This window comes from Glycine max, chromosome 2 (genome assembly GCF_000004515.6).
Source record: "Glycine max cultivar Williams 82 chromosome 2, Glycine_max_v4.0, whole genome shotgun sequence".
NCBI lineage: Eukaryota > Viridiplantae > Streptophyta > Magnoliopsida > Fabales > Fabaceae > Glycine > Glycine max.
In genome coordinates, this window is record NC_016089.4 from 40,951,314 (window position 1) to 40,970,214 (window position 18,901).

General features: G+C 33.2%; 1 protein-coding gene across 1 annotated transcript; it reads right to left on the reverse strand.

Moving 5' to 3' along the window:
- Positions 1–8,359: 8,359 nt before the first annotated feature.
- On the reverse strand, positions 8,360–12,179 carry LOC100792446 (putative leucine-rich repeat receptor-like serine/threonine-protein kinase At2g24130). Its single transcript, XM_003518177.4, has 2 exons — positions 9,508–12,179; positions 8,360–9,020 (listed from the first exon to the last, which is right to left on the reverse strand). The coding sequence occupies exons 1-2, from the start codon at positions 12,050–12,052 to the stop codon at positions 8,641–8,643; spliced, it is 2,925 nt and encodes a 974-aa protein (XP_003518225.2). The 5' UTR covers positions 12,053–12,179; the 3' UTR covers positions 8,360–8,640.
- Between the last annotated feature and the right edge of the window lie 6,722 nt (positions 12,180–18,901).

The following is an 18,901-nucleotide window of genomic DNA, read 5'->3' on the forward strand; positions in this document are numbered from 1 at the left end:
AGATATGCATGTATAAGGATTGCAAAATGGGTTAAATTTAGTGGACAGGTTATTCCATTTAGCCTGCTAGCGGTTTGATTAAGTTACATATATAATTCAACTTATTAATTTGCATAACCTAACCCGCCAACCTGACAAGTCAAGGGTGGGTTCAGCAGGGTTAACCTGTCATGTTAATTTTTCTTTTTTGTGTGCATGGATATTTTGTGGATTATTAAAATTCTATTGTCATAAGTTAAATATACAGATGTGTTGATGGATTGTTTGAATAAAAAAAAAAACTACAATTCTTGTATTATCTGATTACAATATATTAATTATTTTCTGTTTTTAATGATACAATTGTAGTTTTAGAAAGAAAAGTATTATTGTAAAAATCTTCATCACCTTGTGCATGAGATTTTAGTGGGTATGGTAATGGGAGGGTTGGAGCTGGGTTTTGCTTATCCCACCCCTGTTCCTAACTTTCCATTTTTTCCCCACCCCGAAACCTAATCGGGGTGTAGATTTACCCCCTCCCCGCCCCTGACGGGTTGGGTTTTTCCCGTCTTGCCCTGCCCCCGACATACTTATAAAATTTTATAAAAAATATAATTTTAAATAACAATGATAACATATTTTTAGATTGTACATGACAACTTAAAATTCAATCCACACACTAGCATAAAATCCAAACCAATAGTTTCATGTTTTAGTGTGTTATATATATGTAATGATATTTTTGTAAATTAATTATTAGTGGGACGGGTTTGGGGGCGGGTTCGGGTTGGGTATTAATAATCTTGTCCCCGACCTTGAACCTAACTTTGACTATTGGGGAAAACCCGAACCTGATCCCGATCAATTTGAGTTTTTCCCATCAAAATCAAGGCGGGTCTAGGGCAAGTCCTGTGAGTTCAGATCCTATTGTCATTCCTAGATTTTAGCATATCATTATCAATTCATATATTGAATTGTATATAGGTACATTTCTTAGATTATATGGTTTAAGTTAGATTTCATGGTAATACATGTTTATATATATATATTTTGTGTCAATAAGTTCTTTTTTACATTATATTTATTTAACTTATAATGATTGTGACATTAAATTTATGTTTGAATAATTTTATTTATTTATTTATTTAGTGAATTAACTTATGAGTCACCTATTTTTTCTATAAATTTTTCTTTCTTTTTACATTTTGGGAGGCTAAGCCCTGATTGGTTGAGGGCATACTAAGTTGGATTAGTCCATTTTACTATCCCTTGATAAGGGCTGATGTGTTAGGCTGTTTTTTTAGGATGGCTGGATAATTCCAAGAAGGCAACTAAATTCGTTTGATAGAAGGAAAAATATTAAAATCAATTTAATTTTTATTTTATTTTATATTTGGGATAAAATTGAAATATGTATTTGAATTCATTCATAGTTATTCGAGTAAAGGCGGGCCCTAGGGGTGTTCATGGATCCAGATCTATCCGTGACTCAATCTGATCTAATTATATTGGAACATTTATGATCGGATTGAGTTGGTTTGAGTTTGCAAAAAAAAAAATTACATAAACCCAACCCAACCCATGGATTTTTTATTGGGTTAGATAACATGTTTAGTTAAACTGAACTCATGAATACCCCTAGTTGGACAATTTTTTTTAGAAATTATATTAATATAATAAATATATAGAACAATTTATATAAATAAGAAATGGGAAGAGGAAGAATGTGAAGATAAGTGATTTGATGTATAAGTTATTGGGATAAGATGAATGATATGTGCAATAATGGAGGGAAAAATGATAGAGAAAAAAAGTGTTGTATAAGTTATTATATGAAATTAATATTTCTTTTATTTAAGTATAGAAAAATACTTTTTTTTATTAAAGGCGGACTTATTTGGATGGGGAATGACTATTCTCACTACCTAAATTATTATTGGCACTACCACCCGTAACAATTTTATCATTTTACCATCCTCCGTTCGTATCTCACTTTTTCCTTCCTCTTTTATAATACACCCAATCCTTCTTCCTTCCTCTCTCACTTCTCATTTCTTCATCACTTTTCCAACTCTTTTCTTCTCTCTCGTCTCCCTCAGACCACCCACCGTGATAGCTTTTTTAACACAACAGAATCATATTTCCATCGTGTGTCAAAATTGATACACAATGAAAACATGATTCTGTTGTGCAGATATACAATGGAAATAACATGTTTTCATTTTGTAAAGTGCATAAAAAAAATCTAACAATGAAAACATATTTCCATTGTACATTGATAGTTACACAATGACACATGTTTTTGTTGCACAATTGCGGGTGGCAAAAAAATCACAATGAAAACATGCTTTCATTGTATAACTATCAATGTATAATGGAAACGTGTTTCCATTGTGCATTTGGGGGCGAAAAAAATTTAACAATGGAATCATAATTCAATTGTTAAATTATTTTTTCCGTTTTGGTTTATGTGAGAGGGCAATTTCAAGATACCACAAAAAGACACCCACATGAGTAGTGTCAATAGCAAAAATAGGTAGTTGTAGCCCACGCCACTTATGTTTTGATAAGGGCCTCAACATGTCAAGTCCAATTATGTTTGACCTTGTCATTGGCACCCATTAATATACTCTTTTCACCCTTAACTTTTTGTTTTTAAAAAAATAAAAATAGTTCCAATAAAACATGATTCTGTTGACTAGAGTACACAACAAAAATATGTTTGTTGTGTATATATATGAGTGAAATACACAAAGAAAATGAATTTCTTGCAGCCACTTGTTGGTGTCTTGTAGCCTAGCCGATAATGACACTGACGAAGACCTTGAGAAGGCACTTCACATGCATCCCAGCCTCCAACGATCCTTCGACACCAATAGCTACGACCCGCAGAAGAAGAAAGAGTGAAAGACAATCACCGAAAAAAGGGAAAGATAAAAATAAATAAATAAGACTTAATAATTATGTTAAAAACTCTTATTTTAAAAATGTGCGTTTAATGACCGTTAAAACCACAAAGTGTTAGCGCTATTTGGAATTTAACATAGATATGCAAAAATATATTGCAAGATTTTTAAAAGTGAGTATAAAATGTCACAAAATAGTTTATTAGGAACAAAACTTGACAAATAATAAAAAGTAGGAATAAAAAGTACAATTAAATCTGTTAAATAAGTGTATAAATTTTGTACACAAAACATTGATTTCCATTTGGTCTAAAATATAAATCAAATCATGCTAATTTAGGGTGTGTTTGGTTTGCATTTTTATTTTCTGTTTTTATTTTTTGAAAACTGTTTTCATTTTTAAAATATTAGAATTCTGAAAGCATGTTTGATTTGATTTCTTATTTTTTGTTTTCAAGAAATAAAAACGAGTGAATAGGCAATTTAGTCCTTGAAATTGTACCTATTTTGCATATTAGTCCCATACTTAATATTAAATTTAAAATAGTCCCTATCTTTGCATAAGTGTTGCAAAATAGTCATTCCGTTAAATTTTAAAGTAACGCCGTTAGTGAGGTCAATTTTAGTGCCACGTGGACTATCCACGTGGCACTAAAGGATGACGTGGCATGACACGTGGACGTGCCTGATGCCACGTCATTTGATGATAACAAAACGAGTAAATAGACAATTTAGTCCCTGACTTTGTACCCCTGTTGCATATTAGTCCCTAACTTAATGAAAAATTCAAAATAGTCCCTATCTTTTACATAAGTATTGCAAAATGTATTTTTAGATTTGCTTAAAATTACATTCTTGACACCACGTTTTCATTTTACTCAAAATGAGATTATTGGTTTCAACTGAAAACAAAATTTTAGTTTTCAGATTTTGGTTCGTTTGAGAAAATATTTTCACTGAAAATGAAAACAGAAATCCAACCAAACATATTTTCATCATTATTTTCTATTTTTAGTGAAAATAAAAACAGAAAACAACAAAACCAAACACCTTTTTAATGATTCAAAGTTATAAATATAATTACAACTTGAACTAGTTTCAAGACAATTTGAATTCTAAAGTGAAAGAAAAATGAAACTTAATTTTGATGAAATGTAAAGAAAAACATTCAAATTGCAAACATGAACTTCAAAAATAAATGTGTAAATGAAAAGAAAGTATTCAAATTGAAAACTATAAAAATGTAAAGTAGAATTAAAAGCAACTTGAAATTTAAAATAACTAGAAACTTTAATATTGCAGAAATTTAAAGTGCTTGTAATGTAAATTAATTTGCAACAAAGATATACTTGAAAAGCAAGTAAATGTTCTAAAAAGTAGGAATGAGTAGGAATGATGTTAAAACTGCTTGAAATTTAAAGTAGGAATGAGTAGAAGAAGATGCAATTGAAAATATAGCCGAATGTAATTCAAAAAAGTAAAATAAAGTTGCAGGGAATTGAAATTAATATGAAACTTGAGGGAAGAAAAGGGGTAGATCGAAGAAGTGCAAATAAGAATAAAAAACTTGAAATGCAAAAACTGGAAAGTAAATCAAAGAAATTAATTTAATGACTTGAACTTCAGTTTGGTTAGAAATATGCACATGACTCTTTGTATCAGTAGTTATCGATGTGTGAAGCATATATATATATATATATATATATATATATATATATATATATATATATATATATATATATATATATATTTGATGGTACAGATGTGTCTGTATAATGTATTTTCAACGACGGAAAGTGATTTATAGGATCCTATTTATAAATTTCTCTCTAATTGTCAATTTGTCAAGAATGGCTTGAATTCTCGTACCCTTGTTTAGAACTATTCTTCGTAGTGACACATCGTTTTTCTTCTTTATATATATTTGACTTCCTAGTTTCGATCTCCATCTCTAATTGATTTCTTCTCGTAATCTTCGTTATTCTTCTCAATATCATGATTTGAATCAATTCAAGATTTTATAAATCAAGGCCTTTCAATGAATCAAAACTTAATTGGCCAATCTTAAAGTGATGTTTTCAGCACTTAAAAAATTTTAAGTTGACACTAGTATATCAATTAACTTTTTTTGCCCTTGGCAGTTGTGGTCTTGTTATATGATACGAGATAGTTGTTTTACATAAATTAATCATGTGCATAGATACCTAACTCAGTTTCTATTGATAAGATTTTCCAGTGGCATAAAGAACAGGAGCAGCTAGGGCCTATGCACTGGTGCATGCACCTACTCCTGATTATTTATTTAATCCAACTTGAGACTGAAAGGACTCTGCACTATTTTAGTATAAACTACTGTTTTAAAGCACACAATGAAAGAAATTATTGCATCACATACCTCCGTCCATAATGAATCAACCTATGAACGCGAAGATTTAAAATGATAGGGCATTGTGAAAATAATTAAAGTAAAAGGAAACACAAGGCAAGGAAGGAAATGCTGAGAGACAAAAGGATGAAAATCATTTCCCGTTTCCACTAATGAATAAGGAATGGAGAATGTATATATGTACAGCCTATGAAAGAAAAGTTAAAAGAAAATAACAAAATAACAGAAAAGATACACCTCAGCAAATTCTAGATCCTAGTAACAGAATATAATTATGAACAGAAACAAAATAGAGAAGAAAAAAAAAACAATGGACTCTATAGCTGGATAAAGATGAGGCTGTACAATAGGTTTTGGAATTGATGGTAATTTTCTGTTTAATTGTGATTTTCTTCTTCTTTTACAAAGCTTCATGAATTGAATAAGGGAAAATTCCAATGACAATTTTCTTTTTTGTAGGTCACCAATGACTACTATTTCAAACCACTGAAATGGCCAAGCTAAAAGATGCGTGACACATGGGTTTGGCTGCAATGGTGGATTAAATAAAGTTGTTAAAAAATCTATTATAAATTGTGATAGTGGTTTTCTCTAAAGCTAATATGACTTTTTTTCATACAGAAAGTAAGTTAATATACTTTACTTGGAGGATCGTATTATTGGTATTTTACCCGATAGAATTGTGTACAAACATCTCAAGTATCTATCTCCGAGTACAAAATACAAATGTAATACGGATCAGCCCTGCTGGCAGCTACCGTTTATCTTACCAACCTTGGACATTGATAAGCAATACCCATCTTTGGAACAGATACTCGCGAGTATGAGAAATTTTCGAGAAATGTATTAATGATTAACACACCTTTTTTATTATTAGTTAAAATTTATTGAAAATTATTTTAAAATTATACCGGTTTTCACCTTTATTTAACCATTCTATTTATAATTGTATAATTTTAAATAAATTTTAATTAACTAATAAAAGAATCACTCTCATGGACAAACGTGAATAAAGAAGTAAGAATTAGAAACCCCACGTATAGGAGTTAGTTATGCTTCTGTTATAGTGATGGAATAGGAACATAACATTGTGCTTAATATTGCAGAATAAGTACGCCTCTGATCTAATACTACAATATTTCTCCAAGTACATCCTTAGTACAGTTTTCTACTTTTCATTTTAATTATTGGTTTCTGAGAGAGAATGTTAGAAGAAATTTATTAAATGTCGGATGAAATGATGTTTGAGTTCTTTGGATTAGTAATTTATTCTTCTAAAAAAGAATTGAGATGGGTGCCACTTTAGGCATTTGTTGTTCAAATTAAGTTATTCTTTTCTGTAGCTTTTATAGATAAAAAATAAAAAAAAAAAAACCCTCAGCATCTTCATCGACTGCTCTTAAAAGATTGGCATGGGCATGACGTAATTGAACCGTTGAAAAAATTAATAGCACAACCTTTTCAAAGACCCCACATTCTGGCTCTACAAGTGGAGGAGTGACCGGCCAAACAATATTGGAAACTTTTTGTATACCTCCGAATGGCCGGAAAGATTGTTAGATAATCTGAGCTACCAAGTATTTATGGTCCAACTTATCTCTACATAATATGTACTTGGTTTTTTATTTTACAAGAAAAAATTAATCGCTTAATTACATATCATGTAATGATCATTAGAAATCATATGATCTGAATCACCTAATAATATTTCCTACTCCCCCATATAATCACTTAGTTTCCACTCAATACAAATACTGAGAATTCACCAACCCTAGTTTTTCCCATATATATAATCTCTAGGTAAAAGCCAAGGCAATCCAGAGTATTTTTGCGTTTTGTGACTAAATCTATTTCCGCTCCATTTTCACCCATCTCAATGTTCAATAGATACGTGCTTCATTAAGATAGCATTTAACTCAATTTTATTTTATTTTAATGTTGAAACTTGTTTTAAAGTTAGAAGCTAAAAATAAGGGCTGCATATATGATATAAAACAAATGAATTTAACTTTTGTATATATTCTCCACAAATAAATTCATACTATACTTAAAATATTTATAGCATAAAATAAGTTTAAATAAACTATAAATTAGTTGTTTCGAATGCAACTTGGTCACTCGCCTCGCGTGTAACTTCTTCACTCCTTCTTCCATATACATAATATACATATACCGACACAGCTCGTCGGAATAGGTTGAATGTGGTATTGGAAAGTCAAAACCCTAATAATATCAAGATGTTGGATTTCATTGTTATAATTAAGACCATTTCGTTGATTTCACGGGCTCTCTTTATAATTGATAGGCCAGGGTTTAGGAAGCAGTGCAATATATGGGTTGGATAATGTTATGTTGTTGATTAACAACGTGGGAATCTTGTACGTACCCTTAAGTGGGGTTCTTGCATGTAGATTCAAAGCTCTTGAGGAATCAAATTAAGGTGAATATCGACGGAACTGTTGCAACTTAATTTTGTACCCTTAATATTGCTTTGAGCAATGGAATGAAGAACTTTCCTGGTAAAACTACTTTGTATTCTTGCTTTGAGTCTGGTTTCACAATAATTATTAGACCTTTTTTGAGCAATGAAGAAAGACTATACACACAGCTGTAGACGAGCGTACAGTGTGAGAAATTGTTGTGCCAATTGGCTTCAAGTCTTTCTTGAGACACGGTGACATTTGAGTGAATATAGTTTAAGATATGTTAATAGGAATTTACCATATCCTTATCGTGATATCTCATATTAATTAATGAATAACATGATGATGCATGTGATAAAATAGGTCAAGTTGCATATTTGTTTAAAATTGTTTTCCAGGGATATTCTCTCGCTTCATGTTAATTAATTTAAGGTTGATGCAGACGACAAAGTGACGGCATTGAATATGTAATCTTGCTTCGGATCTCTGTCAATGACAACTTGACCTACCGACGCAAACAATCATGTCACAATGGTTTTCTAGTGCTAAAGTGCATGCATGATCTGTGCAATCTGAATAGGATTCATGGATGTGGCTTCTTTTCTTTTCTTTTCATCAATGTCCACTCCATAACTAGTTTAACTACATAAAAAGGTATCCAAAAAGTGAAATATATATATATATATAATCAATTATCAACTTGATCGTCTAAATAAAAGAAGTGATTGACCAATAGGAACATATATACTGACCCGCATGTTTCACTCGGCCAACATTAAAACACCAACATTTCAACGCAACTCAATCAAATTTAAATAAAAAAAATATTTAAAAAATTGACTATGATACTTGAGAATTGAGGTACTAATTAAACTTACAGAAATTAATTGACAGTAGAATGTGTAACAGAGTTTTACAGTTACAATGAATGAAAAAAACTGAACTATTAATGAGGGGGCAAGTTTGACTTAGTGAGGTAGTCCTTCAATCTCTCCATCTCTTGAGCTATATCGTGCATGCTTGGTCTTGTTGAAGGATTGTACTGTGTGCATACTAGCCCCAGCTCAATGAGTTCTAGTATAACATCTTTCCAAATTTTGTTACGATGGTTTGGCACGCCACAAGGAGAGAACCTTTGCAGTGCTTGTTCAACAAAGTTTTCAAGTTGGTGTTGGTGTGTGTATTGCTTTTTAATCCACTCACACAAGCTTGAGCCTTCATGGCTGAGTACATCTGTGGGGCGTCTACCTGAGACCATCTCCAACACAAGTACTCCAAAACTGTAAACATCACCCTCAGTTGAAGCATGTTTTCCCATTCCGTATTCTGTGTCCAAGAAAGTGTAATACAGAATATATAGTGAGTTCTACAGCACATTCAAAAAATTACAAAGTTCAATTATGGAAAATATTTTCTGTGTTTCTCATTTTTACTTTTAATTATAAAATAACACTTTATTTTTATTTTATTTTTTATCTTCAAATATTCGCATATGAAATAGAAAAAATGATTTTTTTTTATTGTTTTCACTCTTCTATAAATCTTTTAAAAGTGAAAATAATGTAAAATTTTAAAAATTAAAAGTGAAAACTTAATAAAAATATATTAAAGTATGTTTTTGCAACCGAAGAGACATTGAAAATTTTCTTATCATCCTTTTTCAGACCAATAATTATTCAGATTGGAGTTTACCAGTTAAAAGTTACTCATAGAAAGTAGTTCATAGGCCAAAATTCCTGAAAAATATCATATTGCATAACAGTCATGACCATAGTATAGAAAAATGTTGGATCAAAGTTCATAAAGTACATACCAGGAGCTATATAACCAACTGAGCCACATAACAAACCATGTGTTGAACTGAAAGATGCTGATTCATTGATGGATGTATTCTCATCACTTTGTACAAGCCTTGAAATTCCAAAATCAGTAACCAAAGCTGTCATATCTTCATCAAGGAGTATATTGCTTGGCTTAAGATCACAATGCACTACTTTCACTGGAGAGTAATGGTGCAGATAGGACATTCCCTCGGCTACATCACTGCAGATTCTTACCAATTGAACCACATCCAACCTTTGGCTTGGATATAGGTACTTCTCAAGGCTACCATTTGGCATCAAGGGAAAAACAAGGGCATTAAATTCTGGCCTACAGCAAATTGTGATGATCCTTATTAAATTTCTGTGCCTTATCTTTTTCAGAATTTGATATTCCCTTCTAAAGCTCCTTGAAATCTCACCATGCGTTGTATCCAACACCTTCACAGCTACTCTTGTATTATCTTGTAGCATTCCTTCGTAGACTTGTCCAAACCGGCCTGAACCAATTAAGCTTGAAGCACTGAAGCCTCCAGTGGCCTCTCTAAGTTGTTTATATGAAATTCTTGGGTACTTGTGGTCTTCTGTTCCCTCTTCTACATCCTCCAAATCACCTCTTCTAACGACAGCAATTCGATTTCTCACTTTTGACTTGATCGTTACCATGGAGTACCTAAAAAGCATGCATAGGAGAGGGGTGCCAAATAGTAACACAGGAATCAACAAGAACACCAAATGATAACCACGTTTCTTGTGACAATGTTGCATGCCTTTAAACCGGCCACAGAGACCATCATTTCCTAGGAAAGAGTCAATGGTAAGATTTGAAAATGCTCCCTTGTGTGAGACTCTCCCTGAGAATTTGTTGAAAGAGAAGTTAAGTTCCTTGAGAGAGGAAGACAACTGCATGGACTCTGGTATTTTCCCAGTCAATTGATTTGAAGACACGTCAAGTGCTCGAATATAGAGCAATTTTCCTAATGAATAAGGGAGAGGGCCTTCAAAGGAATTACCAGAGAGGTTGAGATACTCCAGTGCTGTGCAACTTTCTAGTTGTGGAGGGACGCTGCCAGAGAGGTTATTCATGGATACATCAATAGCTAGCACCATGTCCATTTTGCTGAGCTCCAATGGTAAAGACCCATGTAAGTTATTGTTTGACAAATTTAGGTATAATTTCAAGCTATCCAAGGCAGCTACTTCTGCAGGAATCAAACCTGTTATCTTGTTGTGAGATAAGTCTAAAATCTCCAAATTAACACATTTTCCCAGACTTGGTGGAATTGTTCCAGAAAGCTGGTTGTCATAAAGTAAAAGCCTTCTTAACTGGGAGAGATTTGCAAAACTATCTGGTATTGGACCAGAAAGCTTGTTTCTTGACAAGTCTAGAAGTCCCAGATGCTTTATATCACCAAGGATTGATGGAATATCACCAGATAGTGAATTATTTGACAAATAAATTCTCTCTAGCCTATTCATGTGACCGAGGCTGGGAGGGATAGATCCATTTAATAGGTTACTGGACAACTTCAAGAAAGTCAGGTTGACAAGGTTGCCAATTTGTGGAGGTATAGAGCCATATATTAGATTTTTTTCTAGGTGAAGTTGTTGCAGGCTGGTGGGAAGATCACCAATGTTATGAGGCAGCTTCCCACCAAGATTGTTTCCTGCCAATTCGAGTTCTTGAAAGTGTGATAAATTCACCAAGGAGGCAAAGAAAGGTTCAAGGTTGGTATTACCATCATGGCTGGTAAAATTGTTGTATGACAAGTAGAGGAACTGTAGTTGTGGCCAATTACTTACAATCTTAAAAGGAAGCTCTCCACTCAACATATTCAACTCCAAATCAAGCCATTTAAGCTTGGTAGAGTATGCAAGAGCTAAAGGAACTTGGCCTACAAGCTTGTTAGACCAAAGTAATAGGAACCTGAGGTCTTTAAGGATACACTCTTTGTTCAAGGGGATTTCTCCCCCTAAGGAATTGTTAGAGAGGTCTACATAACTCAGTGAAGTTCCATTACAGAAAAGTGATGGGGGAATCTCTCCCTCAAGATGATTGCTTCCCAAGTTAAGGTAGTACAAGTTGTGAAGTGAACCAAACTCGGATGGAATGTGCCCTTGAAGAAAATTCCCAGACAAACTGAGTTGTCCAAGCTGAACCAAATAGCCTAGTTCCTTTGGAATGTGACCCACAAAATAGTTGCCAGAAAGGTCAAGAATTTGCAAGGAAGATATGTTAGCAAGAGCAGGGGAAATGGTGCCTCCTAGTGACCCTCCACTGAGATCAAGCTCAATTATCATGTCACTTGCATTGTTGCATCTTACACCTGACCAATCACAAACATGAACACCCGGTGACTTCCAACTCTTTAGAGCGTTTTGAGGGTCAGAAACAATGCCTGACATGAATGAAATAAGTGAATTTTTTCCATTGACGATGCCAGCATTTTCTTTCCCATGAAGTACTCTAGATTGAACAGTGCCCAGAAAGAAAAATAGAAGCACTATTGATCTAAAGATTCTAAACAAACACATCATGGATCAATATATTTTGTCTTCTAGTTCTATCTAAAAGAAGGAAAATAATGAAGAAAACGTTGAAAACAAAAGAAAGATGTACAGTACAGGATAAGGCTCAATGTGTCTCAATAAAAGGGAAGCACTTAGGATTTAAAGGAATCATTAGTGATGGAAAAAACTGAAACTTAAACCGTGCGCCTAATTGTCGTTGAAGAAGCAAAAGAATGTTTGGTGCCTGCCTACGATGTTTGACTTTGAAATTGACGTATAAAGAATTGACACGCGGGCAACGTTACGGGGTGTTTAGCAATAGTGATGTACATGTCAGCATAGCAAGTTTAAGTGCCTAACATTAAAAAAATTTATTATTAATGAAGATCATATCATATGCCAATTTTGTGTTATGCACCACCATTGCTTCCTAGATTCAGTTCAAGTAGTGGATGATGTGCTGTTAACTAGGATAACCTAGGTTAATAGGCACGCCTTGTGGGGACTTTGCTGACAATGTTGATTTTGTTTTGGTGTTTGTCGGCTGCAGTGATCTTGATTCATGGTTCGATTTGAGCATCATTTATTTATTATTTGTTTGTTCATGTATTCAATTGAAGAGTTCCCATTGCAACTAGTTAAGGTGGCGGGACGCGGCGACTTGATTCTCTCCACTCGTGTCAATAGATTAGGCAAATTTAGGATTTGAGCTTAATAGATTAAGCTTTCGCAGAGAAGTAAAATTAAGAGGAGGAAGAAGAAATACAAGGAATGTTTGAAATTTCGGGTACTTTTTTGGTGGGGTGGTTGTAGGTGAAAAATAAAATAAAAAAATTAATATAAAATTTAATGTGATTCAAGTTAAATATTTATTTTAATAATTTTAATATTAAAATAATTTTTGTATAAATTTTTTAAATGTACAAAGTATTATAAAACTCATAAATTTAAGATAAATAACTGATTGACAATTAAGATTCAAACGAAATGATTAATCCAAAAACTATCAATTGTGTTGAGCAAACCCATTATACTAGTTCACAACCATTCAGCGGATTGTTTTTCTATATAAAAAATTTATAACACTTATGTATTTTGTTCAACAAATGAGCTAGACTTCATTTATGTATATTTCTTTCTTTTTGTGCACCTTTTTAAATGTCAGGTGTTTATTTTGGAATTGTTTATCAAATAAAATTAAGGAACCTCAATATATTTTCTTTAATGATCCGAGTTTGAAGACCAATGAATTCTATAGACAATTAAAAATTGGAGAAGTATGAACTGTTGGAAAATATTGTTTCAAAATTCAAATAATGTGGTCGATTAATTGCCTTGGAAGATAATCTAAATTTATGTAGATTTTTGTTTCAGGTAACAGGTGAGATAACAAAATAAATAATGCATGCTTAATTAGTAGCGTACCTTTTTGGTTTCGCGCACTCTTTGTTTTATATTTTAATAATAAAATTTATTTCGAAAAAATGGTGTTAAAAGAATGATTTCTATAAGAATTATATTAAAAGTTGATATATATATATATATATATATATATATATATATATATATATATTTAAGAATTATATTTAAAATAAGTAATATTTTACTTTTTTAAGAGAATTTTTATTCTAATACATAGCCTGATAGAAATATTTCAAAAAGAAATGAAAGAGAAATATCGTCGTTGCTATCGTCAAAAGGAGCATAAAAGTAACGGCCGAAATAGCGATGAACCGTTGAGAGGAGACGGCTCATATATATTTATTATTAACTGTTATTAAGATATTGATTAATAATATATATATATATATATATATATATATATATATATATATATATATATATATATATATATAATAAACGTGATAGAAGAATGCAAAAATAATTATAAATAATATAATTTTTTATCTCCTTATAAAAATATTTTTACTTTCTTAATTGGTATCCTTATAATATCTTAACAAACACTAGTTAACATTTTCCTTATTATTATTATAATTTATATTAGTAAAATCGCCCAGTTATACCACGTGTTGGTTTTCATACATGTTTTACTGTATATAATTAAAAGAGGATCTGTACCAAACTAATATGCATACTTTAGGAGCATATGTTTTTCAACTAGACCAATGACCATGCCATAATCTGTTTTCAAATAAATAAAATATAATATTGTTTGGAATGTTAACATTTGCAAATAAATTATAGGATTCATAGGCTGAGAGTATATTGCGGGTAGTTCTTTAATTCATTGTTTTTGTTATCACAATGCTTGAGCAATGTATGAACTAATTAACTAGCTTTCTTTTCATTTGCCTCTGGAAAATAAAAAAATTTGCGTCCTTGATTAAGTATTACTTTATTTTTTTTATAAAGGAAGTACTACTTTATTTAAAACTTTTATCACATTAGATGCGAGTAATGTTAAGAGTTTTTCTTTACATTGTCACTGTAAGAAAAAATTATATTGTCAAATAATTAAAATTATTTTAAATAAGATTTTTATTATTAAATTAATAATCTTATCATATATAATAATTTATTATTGAAGAACTATATAAATTCCTTACCTTGATTTCTAACATTTTTTTTATATAAATTCCTGGTGCATTTTGCGTGGTGCCTTACATTGAAGTTTGTTTTATGCAGGACTCTTCATCTGACAGTGCATTTTCTGACTTTTTATTACTGTTTTCACTTGAAAGTTCAGACATTGGTAATGAAAGTGAAATGAGAGGGTGCTCAACACTTTAGTAATTAGTACTAATACTGATTGAGGTTCAATCCTTCAATTACTCCTTTTAACTTGTAACTAGCACGAAGGAGCTCTTTGTCAATGAATTCTTACCGTTGGGGGAGGAAAGATACTGGCGGGAAGTTCTGTTTCACTGAAATTTCCTTCTATGTTCTTGGTTGTTCTTGCTGTAATATAGCATCAATAGCGATGTCAGATAAGAAGTGCACCCTTTCTACTGGTTCCTATTCTTTTATAAATTTGATATTTGTTGTGATTATCTTATTGTACTTCAGGTTAGGATTCATAAGTTCCTGGAAAAGACTAGAAGTCACCAGAGTAAGAAAACAGAGGTTGGTGGTGACGACAGTATGGACAATGATAAATAAAAAATAAGGAAACATGTAAATGGCTTGATTAAAAGAAGACTGAAACAGGTTCAGAAGCTACTGAAAGAGGAAGAATCTGGCCCTTGGGGTCGTGATATCCAGGCTAAGGTTGGTTTTAATGTCTGAGTGTAATTATCGTTAACTTAATTTTTTAAACTGGAATCTAATGAGTGAACTCTATGAATCTATGCAGCTGGGAAGTCGATTAATAGAATTATTAATTGAAACAGCATTTGTACACTCTCCAGTTAATCAGTCTGCTGATACTCCACCTGATATTCGACCAGCATTCAGTCATAGATTTAAAGCCATATCAAAGAATCCAGAGTGAGGCTTCACCTTTTTAAAAAAAAAATTAAATCAATATTATGATTGGTTCAATAGTTTAGGCCTTGATCCTTAGCAACTAAATGACACTATCAGATTAGAGAAAGTAGCTATTGGCTGTTTATCTGAATATTATGATACTAGGAATCAATAATTATTATTTTAGGGACTGCCTCGATGTGATGTTTTGTTAACTTTGGAATACCAAAGGAGAGAAATTATGAAATGGAATATATTCATTGTCAAAAGAACATCTTACAATGCATAAGAGTAATTAATATATATAGTAAACTAGCTAACTAACAAACTCTTAACTTGGCTAAACTAATTCAGTTACAACTATGATTAACTAAGACTAACTAGAGTTACTATTTACATCATGTAATAGCCCCCCACAAGCTGGACTATGAATGTCTAATAGGCCAAGCTTGGAAATTAATGAATTGAAGGAGGGAGCAGGCAATGGCTTGGTAAGTACATCTGCCAATTGTGCAGCAGAAGAAACCGGCAGGAGATGAATGAGGCCAGTTTGTATTTTCTCACGAATGACATGACAGTCAATTTCAATATGTTTTGTCCTCTCATGGAAGATGGGGTTGTGAGCAAGATAGATAGCACTCTTATTATCACAGTAGACTGAGATAGGTTGATCAAGAGAGATGTGAAGATCCTTGAACAAATACTGCAGCCATTGTAATTCACAAGTTAAGCTAGCCAAAGCTCTATATTCTGCTTCTGAACTTGACCTGGATACTGTGGAATGCTTTTTAGATTTCCAAGACAGCATAGATGTGCCAAGAAAGACACAGTAACCAGTCACTGATCTGCGAGTAACAGGGCAACTTGCCCAATCTGAGTCTGCAAAACCAGAGAGTTTGAGTGTGGAGGAGGAAGAATAGAACAATCCCTTGGCAGGAGCACTTTTGAGATATTTGAGGACTCTAATTGCTGCTGAGTGATGAACTTGTAATGGCTGAGAGATGAATTGACTAATTTGCTGAACAATGAAAGCAATGTCAGGCCTGGTTGTAGTTAAATATAAAAGTCTGCCAACAAGTCTCCTATAGGTTATTTCTTCTTCATAAGGGGGTGAGTCACTGTCATGAAGCTTCAAGGAGCAATCAAAGGGAGTTGTACTAGGCTTAGTAGCCAATAAACCACTGTCCTCAAGCAATTCCAATGCATACTTCCTTTTATTGAGAAAGATGCCTTGCATAGATCTTGCAATTTCCAATCCAAGAAAGTATTTAAGCTTGCCAAGGTCCTTGATTTTGAATGTGGAGTCAAGGAATTGTTTGACAGATTGTATTTCCTGCAAATCATCACATGTCAAGACAATATCGTCAACATAGACTAGAAGAGCAGTGAAATGAGAATTATGTAGTTTTGTGAACAAAGAATGGTCAGCAGATGAAGGTGAGTATCCAAGGGAGATAAGAGCAGTGGATAACTTGGAGAACCATTGTCTGCTAGCCTGTTTCAGTCCATATAAGGACTTATGTAATTTGCAGACTTTATTAGAAGAAGAACCAGGCAGCAAGAACCCAGGAGGCAGATCCATATATACTTCCTCATGCAGATCACCATGAAGGAAAGCATTGTTGACGTCAAGTTGTTCTAAGTGCCAATCCTTAATAGCAGCCACAGATAGAAGGGTGCGAATTGTGGTAAGCTTAGCAACTGGTGAAAAAGTGTCAAAATAATCCACACCCTCTAGTTGAGTGTATCCCTTTGCCACCAAACGGGCCTTGTATCGTTCAATGGATCCATCAGCATGATGCTTGATCTTGTAAACCCATTTGCAACCAATTGGTTGCTTACCTTCAGGCAGATCAACAACAAACCAAGTGTTTGTGGATGCAAGAGCATCTAACTCAGATTTCATAGCAAGATTCCAACAATCAAACTTACAAGCTTGTTTATAAGTTTTGGGTTCTGTAAGGGAACTAATGGACAGACAAAAACGTTTGTGACATGGACTACATTTGTCATATGACAGTACAGAAGAAAGAGGGTAAGGAGATTTACCTGGATTAGATGCTGGCAGCATTGAGGATAGCAAATTGCAGTGGTATTCAGAGAGATAAGCAGGAGGTTTTGTTAGTCTATGTGATTTTCTGGTTGGTGCAGGAGGGGAGGTAGGTTCATTTGGTGGAGGTAAGGATAGTGGAAGATCTAGGAGAATGTCAGATGTGTCTAAGGTAGTAATATCAAGGTTGACACTGACAGGATTATTGGCAGGTGGAGGTGAGGCAAAAGGAAAGACAATTTCATGGAAGATTACATTCCTTGAAACATAGAACTCATGGGTGATAGGATCATAAAGAAGGTAGCCTTTGGTGCCTTCCCTATATCCAAGAAATATGGATTTTCTTGCCCTTGGTGCAAATTTGGTTCTATGGTTATGTAAGGTCGAGGAGTATGCAAGACATCCAAAAACTCTTAAATGATGAAGGCTGGGAGGAGTAGAATGAAGCATTTGATAAGGGGTGAGGTTGTTCAAAAGAGGGGTGGGAAGTCTGTTGATAATGTGGATAGCTTGTTGTGTAGAGAGGTGCCAAAGGTTATGAGGGAGATGAGAGTGAAAAGAAAGAGCACGTGCTACATTCAAAATGTGTTGATGCTTTCTTTCCACGATGCCATTTTGTTGAGGTGTTTCAACACATGACCTATGATGGATGATACCTTTAGAAAGGTAAAAACTAGTCATGAGAAACTCAGGCCCATTATCACTACGAATACATTTGAGTTTCTTATTGAATTGAGTTTCTATGAAGGAAATGAAATTAACTAAGTGAGTTCTAGTTTCACTTTTATTTCTCATGAAAATTGTCCAAGTAAACCTGCTGTAATCATCTACAAGTGTTAGAAAATACTTATGGCCAAATATGGAAGGGCTGGAAAGAGGTCCCCATATATCAGCATGAATTAAATCAAAAATGGCAACAAATTTAGTAGTACTATGAGCAAAAGGTAAATTTCTTTGTTTAGCCAAATGGCAAGTATTACAAGGTTTATGATTGTCATTGAAAGTGACAAAGGGAAAGTAAGATGAAATACATTTGTGTATATGAGAACTTAAATGTCCTAGTCTAAAATGCCAAATGGTGGCAGGATCATGAGAGATGGAGGTGTTGACAAAACCAGTTGTGGGAGAGAAAACCAGAGGTGAGGTGGTGTCAAGCACATACAATTTGCCAATCCTCCTAGTTGTAAATCCAGTCATCTTGGGATGAAGTAGCTGCACAATTTTACAACAATTAGGGTAGAGTTTCACATCATATAAGGTGGAATCAAATAGAGTAGTAACAGAGATAATATTGGCATGAAACGAAGGAAAGTAGTAAACATTATGAAGAACAAGGGAGTCATATAACAAAACTGAACCAGCTATTGTGGTAGTGACAGTGTCACCATTAGGCATGG